This window comes from Limulus polyphemus, unplaced genomic scaffold, assembly GCF_000517525.1.
Source record: "Limulus polyphemus unplaced genomic scaffold, Limulus_polyphemus-2.1.2 Scaffold129, whole genome shotgun sequence".
NCBI classification, from domain to species: Eukaryota; Metazoa; Arthropoda; class Merostomata; order Xiphosura; family Limulidae; genus Limulus; species Limulus polyphemus.
Window position 1 is genome coordinate 555129 of NW_013665739.1, and position 11807 is coordinate 566935.

General features: G+C 32.5%; 1 protein-coding gene across 4 annotated transcripts in view; it reads right to left on the reverse strand.

Annotated features, from left to right (window-relative positions):
- LOC106473372 (brother of CDO-like) overlaps positions 1-11807 on the reverse strand; it is a 114938-nt gene that overhangs the window by 35901 nt on the left and 67230 nt on the right. For 2 of the 4 annotated variants that reach the window (XM_022402831.1, XM_022402839.1), the window contains exons 2-4: positions 2642-2777; positions 1351-1680; positions 889-1035 (exon numbers count right to left, since the gene is read on the reverse strand). In XM_022402831.1, coding sequence (XP_022258539.1) covers positions 889-1035; positions 1351-1680; positions 2642-2777 — 613 coding nt within the window. Of the gene's footprint in view, positions 1-888; positions 1036-1350; positions 1681-2641; positions 2778-6993; positions 7062-8336; positions 8414-11807 lie in introns of those variants that run through there. The other 2 variants (XM_022402846.1, XM_022402849.1) reach the window with 2 other exon arrangements.

The window sequence follows — 11807 nt, forward strand, 5'->3', positions numbered from 1 at the left end:
TTCATCGTGGAAAACTCGGCATGTGTGGCTGGTAAATAACGAAGGACAAAGCTAGGTAGCTTCCCGTTTAACGAATCGTACCTACATCAACTCGTAATTAACTCGCTCATCGTGAACCGTCGATAAGGTATCAAGGAAGTTCTAGACTAGAAAGAAGACTTTATATTGCTTGTTTGTGAAACTTTTTTTTATAAATCATTGTTTGTAATAATTGTTACTGTAAATTGTATTCTTGTGTGTATATTAAAATGTTTAGAATTTTAAATATTCATTTAGTATGTTGTACTTGTTTCAGTATTTTATGTAAAACTCAGTTCAGGAACAATTAGATTTTAGTATGTTACAAACTATAAAAAGAAAACTGCATGCATCAATCTTGTTTGCAGATATAATAAATTGGAGATACATCGGCATATGTTTAAATACTAAACCCAAAGTACAATTTAACTACTAAATTTAAATTTATCGATTAACTCAATTTCAGGCTATTTGAAATTTTAATACGTAACAACATGATCTCAGTTTCCAACTTATAGAGATTTGCTATAATTAATTCACGTAACACCAATTAATTTGAAGATTGTAAAAACTCATCGCTTTTTCAGTGTATGCTGTAACGTTCGACATAATTAATTTGACTTTTAGAGATTAGTTGAAAGTCATAAGCGGAATGAAAATTTTTAACAACCAGCCTTTATCGTAAAGTAATCTTCTGCCAATTTAAATTCATTTTAAATATACATATGAGCAATTAATGCCTCATTAAAATAATTATATATATATTGTTTTAGCTACTATTAGTCCAGTTTCCTTTCTTCAAAAATAAAATGTTACAAGAATCTATTCATTTTAAAAATACTGAGAGAGCTTGTAAAATAGTGTTTTTACCTTTCGATTTGTCGATTTTCTTATTATTAAAAGTAAACTGAGTTATAACTCGAGGAACACCGTGAGGAGGATCACAGGGAATAACAGCAACATTGCCAGTTTTAACAGAAACTCTGATATTGTCTTGTTGAGGAAAAGAACGTAACTCTAGAAAAACAAAATGACACCATCTTAAAATACGTAAAAAGCATTGTCATAAAAGCTTACTTTCACGAAATGCAGTGATAAAAACGTTATTTATGAAATATGTAATAATATTAACTTCAGATATTGTTACTTTTTGTTTTTATTAACCATAAATCTTCCAAGAAAAAAGCAAATATAAAGCAATAAAAACGTCCTGTAACACTCAACATGTTTTTTTCGAAACAACGTCTCTGAATTGGTTAATAAAAGGAAAATAAATAGAACTGATAGTTACTAGACTTCCAATTGTGACGTCTATTGAGTTTGTTAACTTGCCTGGAACTATAAGTTTGGCGGGTCGACTGACCAAAGTCTTTCCTTCGTAAGAACCAACACATTGGAACAAATCTTCTCCTGACGACTGTTGTTTGGCTAGCCACTGATGAGTCCACTTGTCGACAATAGGTAAAGCTACTATCAGTTTTTTCCCATTATCTTTGAATTTTAAATATTCTACCGAACTATCTACAAACTGTCCATTTAACATCCAGCTAATCTTAGCACTAGGCGGAGCTACAGAACAGCGAAATACAGCACGATTCATACCAGGTTCGACCATAGTGGATGACGGTTCTCTCTTGAATGACAGCTCTGTTTCTCCTAAATCTTTTAAAGGAAAATATAAGTTTAAAATTATTAACTTCCATTGATAAACCTATATCATTCTATTTACTCTAGCTTATTTCGAAAAAAAAATTTATACAAAAGCTGTTGCATATGATATAAATTCCTTCACATAACACTGCATTCTGATTAATGTGCAAAGATAATTCTATTTAATAATTTCGTAACACTTTATTTGTATAGTTTTCATATGTGTCTTGTAATAAGCTATCAGCTAATCTTGGTATTATGAAATCACTTTTAATAACAGGGTTAATTTGAAAAGTAGAATCGACAGTGCTTGCTAACTCCATTCAATAAAATGTTTCTAGAGCAGTTCGAAAACAGAGAAGAACAGGCAAAATGTAATATATTTATTCTACGTCTTTTACTAATGTGTACGAATGTCGTAATCAGATAACAAATATTTGAAAATATTTTTTGGAACCAATGAAAGTTTTTGTTGTTTGTTGAATTTCGCGCAAAAGCTACACGAGATCCATCTTTGCACTAGCCGTTCCTAAGTTTTAAGTGGCAGGTTAGAAGAAATTAATTTAGTCAAAAGTACCAACCGTCAAATCTTGAGCTACGTTAATCGAACAGCGTCATTTGACCGTAACTCTTATAGCGCACCCATGGCCCTAAAGTGTGAAGTGTGTTTTTGCGGCAACGAAATTACAATTAATTGTACCTGCTATAATATTTCAAAATCTGTATAGATAAGAATTCCTGCCTTTTCGATTTAAATTTGTTAGTAGCATAAATCTAATAAACGAAGTTCAATAGAAAGAAAACTAGAATTCTGAAGAATAAAATATTCACAGTGTAAAATAAAAATATCCTAAAGTGGTAATTTCTGTATGAATCATAATTATATAATACGAATAATAGTTGAATATTTACAGTAGAAAGTTTTTGTCGGGAATAGGGAATATATATGTATATTTATACAGGAAAAACTTACTTTTCTGGACTAACATACAAACACAGCACCAAAAACAGATATTTTGTCTTATTGACAGCCACATGGTCTTTGGAGTCCTTGTCATGACTGTTATTGGAAATACATTTATTCTGGTCAGTATTGGATGCAAAGAAACCTGTAAGAGACCAAATGTCACAATTGAAAAAGCTCCATCAAACTACGTAAGCTCAGAGATAAAGTCAAAGAACTTAAATTCCACCTACACATATATATACATATATTTTGAATTATTAATGTAAGTTGGTTATTTGGTAAGAAAAATCAAACAGAACTTATCATAATAAACAGGTGTAGTTTCACTTGTGACATTTACAGTTTATTTCAGTTACTGTGCCTTCTTTAGGTGTGATGGGTAGAACACTCTCGCTGTCACATAATCATACACACACATATATTATATGCATATAATGGTCACGAAATGCTTATAAGATTTATAAAGGTTTACAACGGCATCCGGCCATTGCACGTTCAGATACTGTGTCTTTTTACAAAATACAATACTGTCACACTTTCTTTGCCATGTGCACATAACTTAGATATGTTTTAACAGCTATAGCTTTACGACGACTAATGTTGACTAATATTGACCAAAGAAGATCCACGGTTGATAGTGAAAAATTATCACACTTTTAAGGGAGGAAACATAATATTATTTTTGACATGATATAATTCAACTAATTAGGATTGATCAATCTTTATAAAAAAAAAATTGTGATTATTTTAATGTCAAAGGTTTATTTAAATTCTGATTGTACATAGTGTATAATGATATGATCTTAAACCTGACATGAATTATCTTGCCATGTCAAAAAATTGGTGAAACCTGTATTTGAAGAATCTATACAGGTTAAAGCTATTAGCTGATTAGTTACAGTGTTAAGGAATTTCTAGTATTAACACTTGTTACTTCCTGTGACTAAATCGTTATATAAATTATCTTTCTACTCTTGAGAAAAAAAAAATGTTTCGCTTTCAATTTCATAGTCTGACAATTTTCCTATGGTATATGATCTTATTGGTTATAACGATTACTGCTTTTATGTGTATGTCCGTTGCTTGTTTTGTACTTTACTTATATATTGTAGCAAGAAGCATAGGGAGAGGCCAGTTTCATTGAATACATAATACCGCTTGGCGACTAAAGCAAAAACTATATATATATAGTGGTTACACTTCTCTCTTGTCATGGATACGATAGTAATAACGTTAATGAACAAACCAGCATCTGTTCTACTATAGGCCTAACAACATTTATAGCCAACAAATTCAAAAGTGTAAACAGCTAAGAGGGAGAACAAAACACAACCAAATAAATATAATGCAAAAACTATTTGCTAATGTCAACCTGTGTGAATATTTTGTTTTAAAAAACTTACTATTTATCTTGTTTAACGTTATCTGACTACGAGCTGTAATAAGGTTTATAAGTATAAGTATGACGACTTCATAACAGTATGAAAATATTATCCGAAGTGGTTATTATATCCTCTTTAAATACTATGTCCAGCCCCACTAGAATTACCTATAAGTTGTCTCAATTCAGCTGGTAAGTGCACGTTTTGCATAAATTCAGTAGAGTGCAAAAATCCACTGAACTTTTAAGTTTAATTTCGTGATACATTTGCACTTGACAATACTTAAATATCGCCAAGTCCTAGGTTCTACTATTTTTAATACTTACGTCTATTTGAAAACAAAATGAGTACAATCAATTGTTCACTTTTCTTACGTTAAGACAATCTATACTTTGTTACAAATTGTTCACCAAAATATGTCCCTATTTTTGGGGGTGAGTGGGGGTGGAGACAGTGGTTAACGTGCCGGTCTGAGGAACTGAGATTCCGCGGTTCATGTCCTATTATCATATTAGAAAATAAATAAGAAATTGCTTTTAAGTTTGTGGGTACTTTATAGGAGTGACGGTCAAATCTGACTATTCGGTCTGATCAAATTAGTCCAAGATTAGCGGTAGATGGTGTTGACTAGATACCTTCCCTCTAGTCTATCACTTCAAAATTGGACGGCTTGTATGGATAGCGCGTGAACGCCAACAACCAAAACAAAACCTACTTATAGCTGTGGTTGATAAGGAACAACAACGCATCTTGTGGTATCAGTTTTGTTAGATATAAAATGAATTATAACTGGACAGTTCAAGTGTAATTTGTTATTTAATAGTGTTTAACTTTTTACAGTAATGTGTACTTTGTGTGTTTAATAAAATATCTATTTTTATTTATCTACCAGATAACATGTGCTAAGATATATACAAGAATCAACAGTACTAGGCTTACTGTTCAGCTCAAACAAACGCGTGTCAAGAATCTTCTTAATTATCAGGTCTATCAGAGAAGTCCAAACGATTTAAAACTTAAATAATAATATGATAGATAATAAGGTAAATTTATCATTTCAGACAAAGGCAATAAGTTAGTCTTATGTAATGTGTGAATTACTATGTTTCACATAATTACGTCAGAGGCAATTCTATGAGTAAGGAAAAAATTATGAGATTGTCAGTATGCTTAAAATCTAGAAAACAGAACAAAGCTCTTGAAATTCAATAACTTTCTAAAAGAGAATGGACCGACGAATAAGAATACTTGGCCAAATAGGTAAAAACAGAATATATATATATACTCAAGCTAACGTTTGAATCACTCTTTTACAATAGTGCTGGGTTCAAGTCTTGGCTTTAAGTTCGCCACACTTCTGAATTGTGTAAATTGCAGCTAAGACAATATTTTCAAGAACAAATAATATTTAACATTAATTAATACTAAACAATCCATATTACTCTATTGGTTCGAACCACTTTTGAAAGTTACTTGTTATAAAGGAGTAAGAATCTGTATTGCATTCTTCGGTATCTCACATTGCTTTCCACTGGATTTCCATTTACAATAGAAGATTCGATTCGCATTATGATCTCTTGCTGTCATCAGATTGAGTATAGCCCATAAACAAAAAGCCAGCATAGTGGTTAATAGTACAATCTTGTTCTCTGTTGGTTAAAATCATTTGTCAGTTACAATTAGTTAAGAATTTAGGTCCTGTATATTGTTTTCTTGCCAGGTGTATCGAAGTTAATGCCTCCAAAACAGCCCCAACTACTCCACAAGATTTGGTTCAGATATGATGGGATACATTCACAGTATGACAACTCATTACACACAGAGCTCAAAAATCATGAATCACCTGAGCAGACAATATTCTGCAATACAATTCACAATGGGAATAGGAAAAGATAACAACCTCCCATTCCAAGACGTGATGGTTACCAAGACGCACACATAGCTCATATTTTCCAAGAGTTTACAGGAAACCCACAGAATCGGTTAGATAAATCGACTATAAATCAAACCACTCCAACAATGTAAAGAAAGCTGTAATAGTTGTAAAAGATTTGTAATACCGAAGAAACTCGGAAGGAAAAACACACCACTTCAACTCTCCTTAACAATGAATAACCAGAACACTTTATTGATAAAGGAGAAAGTAAACAATATAAGTACCAATAATAAACAGAAAAATATTACAGACATTCAGCCATATTCACCTATACCAAAGGTATCTTGCGGATAGTACACACCAATTACCAAAAGATCCAATAGAGGGGAAAAACGCCATTTTAACATCCTTGTAAATTCCAATACATTGGAGAAACAAAAGACCAACAAAAGATAGAATTCATTATCATAATAGAAATACAAGACCTAGCAATACCAATCTATCTCAATAACCTATGACGCCATAAAAACGCCATGCAATGAACTGGAATAATACTAAAATAATAGAATATGAACCGCATGTACAAGAGAAAAAATTGAAATAAAAGAAGCCTTCTACGTCCACCTAACTAATAATACACTCAGTGAAACTAGCATAGAAGTCAGCATAGATGTTTTCGAAAATTCAATGCCTCCCTTTTAAACAGGTAATTTATCTAGGTACTCAAATCTCCCTTGAGATCTACGTGTATATATAACCTGCGTTTTGATTTTTTTGGACGTAGGATAATTTCATGCATATTTCGTATAACTGAAAGAGGCAGTCGATAAAGTACTCTAGAAACATTGATATTTCTTCAAAAGTCTAAAATGTCCCAACACTATCGTAACTTCTGTAAGCAGTTACCGAAATCTATCGTGAAATCGAAGGGATTTAGATATAAATCTTCTCTGAATTATGATAGGAGAACTAGGAATCTTGTGGCGAGTGACTTTTGTTTCAGAATTTCGCGCAAAGCTATACATAAGCTATCTCCTCATAGCTATTCTTGGCATTAAATTGATAGACTAGAGGGAAAGCAGCTAGTCAACAGTACTCACCGTGATCTCTTAGCCTGCATCTCTCTCTCTGACCGTATAGTGGGATTTGCACGTCACTGTCACTCTTGTAGTGCATCCACGGCCCCTAAGTATGAAGTACGGTTTTTTCTGCAACGGATCGCGATTCATAAATCGTCGGATTAGAAGTAAGAGCACGCTAATCATTAGTATACGCCTATCTTTCAAATGGTTTTGTGTCACATAAGTTACAGGAGTACATACGTGTAGCTTAGTATTGTAAAACAACAACAACAAAAAATGTACTGAACAGTTAGATTAACTGATCTGAACTTCTGTATAAAATATTATGGAAATGTTATTTAGGCCAACCAATAACATTTTATATTTTGTAAAGCAAACAAACTAACTATGAAACTATAAAGCGTTCCAGTATATAATAAAGAATAACGTTAAATTGACAGTTATAAAGCTGGTCCTGTGCACGGACTGTGTCGGTTTAGAAGCTGGCAACTGTAGTAGACACTATAGTTTTCAGCTGCGGCATAGCGGCTCATAGAATGGCTCAGAGTTGGGTTTTTTCAACAGACGTTCAGCTCATAGCTCCATCTCTTGACCGAGTTGACGTTTAATTACAGTCACGGCTATTGAGGATTTCCTCTTGTTTAGAGTGTAGTAGAATGTTGAATGCTAAAGTTGTATTATTATATTCAATGCTATTATTGAAAATGTTAAATCTTATACAAATAAAAAAATTGTATACTACTTTAGTTGAAATAAATATAACGCATATAACATCTTTGAATTTTTCACTCTAACTCTAAAAACTGTCTCCGTTCTTTTCAAGAATTGATAGAAATAAAATAGCTTATTTCAAATTCGGCATTCAAACGTCTTATGTACGTTCCTTTTAGTACTATTGAAATAGAAGTATATTTTACTTGAACCATGAATTAATGAAAAGAAGCAACAACTACAAGTAATACATTGAAATTAAATACATAATTAGTTCTGGGTTCAAAATGCACTATTCTGTCTAGCGTATTGCAAAGTAAATTTAAAAAAAAATGAGGGTTTTTTTTTTCATAAGCACTATGAACCAAAGGTTTACTATTAATGATATATCTTTTCAAAACTAACGAAACATTATAAAATAGCACATATTAGCAAAAGATGAATAAAGATGACGAGCTGTAGACTGGATACAAAACTACCGATCCAGTTGGTATCAAAATCTAAAGCTTGTCGCTAGACTGGAGCATTCTATCAATATAAATTATTATAGAACTGTATATAATGATGACTACGTTTAATATTACGATGATTCTTTACATACAAGTTTGTTTGAGATGTTCATAATGGACATAGATAAATAGTGTACGTACCAATATACAAAACTGATATGAAGCATCAGTGTTCGCTTTATTCTTGTTTTATAGATCAAAGTCGCATTAGGTTATCTGCTGTGTCCACCGCGAAGAATAGAACCTCGGATTTTAGCATTGTAAGACCGCAAACTTACCGCTGTCCCACCGGAGGACGGTTTTAGTCTAAGAAAGATCACAAATATTGAAATATATAACTTATATGCTAATACTTTGCTTCCTATTATCCTTTACGTATATATATATATATATATATGTGTGCGTGTGTGCGTGCGTGCGTGCGTGTGTGTGTCACTGTGATTTTAATGATATGGAATATTTCACTCTTAACATTTTCGTACTGGAATAATAACATAACTATTTTTTGTAGTGTGTTTTTGAATTTCTTTGAATACTAAACTTTATAAAACCAATGAAATGATAAAAAATGAGGTGCTTGTAATATAATTTAAGCCAAGAGACCAAGTAAATAACGAAAGAAATAATGCATGCTAATTACACGACGATTTCCTTGGATTGCTACTACAACTATATCATAAATAATGTAAAATATTTTCGTGCATGATTGTGTAGACATTTTGTGTATTATATTTATTAGTTTGTCAAGTTTTAATAAGTTCTCAGTCGCCAAGAAGATTACCGAGAATAATAAAAATATTTTGTTCGCATAAACAATTGATTTTTTTGGATGCAAAACATTCACATATAAATGAACAACTTGTGTTTCTCTGTGTAATACCTCTGTTGTTTTAAAACAAAATCATAAATTTTGTTAAAGTGCACACATTATAGTGCGTCGTGACGAATTTCAAATTTAATGGCTGTATAGATCGTGTACATTGGAGCTTCTTGTATTTAGACGAAACTTCTCAACGTTAGGAAAAAATACACAAGACAGCTGTCGCAGTGATACTATCGTTAAAATGGTGCTTCAGGGCTAATAGATTAATATGTGGCCTTGGGCGTGGCTTTTAGTAGTCAAGGTCGACCGAACAAGAAGTTTAGCTGAATGTTAATAAATAATGCATCAGAGTTTGAATCTGTATCTGGTTAGATTTATAAGGTTTTCTTACATACTATATTTTATAGAATGGAATGTGTTTCTGTCAAGTTAAAACGGTGTGAAGTTATAGGCATATGAATACATCTATATCAGCCAATATATATACATTATAAACACCGATTAACTGACGTAGGGGTCACGAAACAAGATAAACATGTGTATCTTAAACTGAAGAAGTTAAATAGAAAACAAGAAAAAAGAAGAATATACAAGATTTTAAATTTTACATTACATCATATGCGACCAACGGGCTAGCGACATCCTGGTCAAAACCTGAAAAACAAGTACTACACAAACAATTAGAAAATTTAGTTCTTCGTATATGTCAGCCAAATTACTTCTTCGAAACAAAAAAGTCAGTTTTAGCAAAATGTCTTTTTAACACCTAGTACACGAATCAAGCAGAAAATATTTTGGGTTGGGCTCCCCACGTAATTTTCTGGTATTTATCATATTCTGATTGCATCTATTCTCTAATAGATACGGAATCAAAAGAGTCCACCAACACCTTCATAGTCACAGAAGATGGAGAGTTATGGCTGTAGAATCCACCTCTCTCTCTCCACCCAAAACCTAACAAAAAACAGGGAAGGAGCCGCACCTCTGCTGAAAAAAAAGAAAAGTCTCGTTTTCCTGCTGTAAAGAAGAATTTTGTTGACGGTGATAGCCAAGGAAGTGCAAGATGTCTAAGCGTAGATAGTGCTAGAAATGTTGTCGATGTGGATGGGATAATGATGGCATCAAAGTGAAACTTGGGCGAAGGCTGGTAAGTCATTATCAAAGAGCAAAGCTGTAAAACTCGAATAGGTTCAAACAACATGGATATTTGCTAACAAGGACTTCTGCCTTCATACCCATTTATTTATTAGAAACAAATGCAAGTACAAGAAAAAGAATATAATTGGCGGCATTTCTTGTATCTGATTATAGTGGTAAAGTAGTGCGGCCACTCTCCGATATTCGCATCTTTAAGATTTAGTTTCTATGAAAGTACAGGCAACTGTCTGTAAAAATATGCCTTTCCTGTACCTGTAATACCGGATATATCTTGACTCCTCCCACACCTGCAAACAATTACGATATTTTTCTAGTTTACTTGAATACTGCGTGATAAAATGCCTCTTGATTTTTTAATAAAAGTAAACAAAATTGAAGCATGGACTCAGCGTTGCCTACTTTTATTAGAGAATAAAATGATAAATATTTTGCACGTTTTATAAAACAAGAAAGCCCTTGTAAAAGCCTTCGATTGTTCTAGTCAGAATGGCTTTTATTATGTTTATGTTCAATGCTGAAAACTTAAAAATAGTATAATGCTTCAGAACGATTGAGGATCGATTCTAAATCCAAATAAACCACCATATTAATGTTCTCTTTCGTTTCATTGAATAGATTTACTAATCTGAACCAACGTAGCTATTTATATTTTTGGAACTTATTCTTGGAGAATGCTTTTGTAACTTTAACCTAGGCTCTTTTGAGAGAAATCATAAGGCGTTTTATGTTTATATTTTATTGGCATTCAGTCCGTACAAAGATGATGTTTCCTCAAGGAACAGTGGTATTGGCACTTTAGCCTGATCATATCTAGAGTCACCTTGGTATTTTTCTTGACGTTTCGGAAGTTTCACTTTAACATCCCTTGAAAAAAGAAAAAAAAAACGTTTGTAACTTTATTTTTTCTGTATCATGTTTAAAATGCTGCATCACCAACAAGAGGATAATAAATCTCTTCTTGAAGTTTCTTAAACAGAAATACGCTTCGTCCAAAATTAATATATATGCTTTGTCTGAAATTAAGACATACTTCCAGTTTGTAGCATTCCATATACCTCTCACACAGCTTTCGATAATTGTTTGTTTCTCTTTCGTTCTGAGAGAAGTTTGTAAACAAAGCTCTTTTATAGGTTTTGTAAACTACGTCTATGTCAATTATCTTTATTTACACTTCCAAGGGAAGTTTCTGTTTTAGTTGTGTTTGGGTTACTTTCGGTGACAAGGCGTTAAACTTTCTTCACTGTCTCCAATGTGCAACTGCTACCTGATTGTGAACAGTCTGTTGTTATCTAGTTTCCCTCTTTTTACTGACAATGTTCAATAATACAAATATCACTGTCATCGAAACGCTAAAGTTTCGAGCTTTTTATGTTGTTATGATCACAAGACATGAGAATGGTGCGTCGGAAAGCCCTATGATGTATCTCTCATAGAAGGAGTCATTTTTAGGTGCCATCTGCATTTATGAAACATCAGATTTCAACTAAATTACAAAAATAGGGCCAGGATTTCCCCCTATGTACTAGTAGGCACGAAGATGGCAAAATGATTGGATATACAAATTGTTATTGCAAATCACGAACAGCCTCTGTGTGTATATATATATATATATATATATATATGCGTGAGAG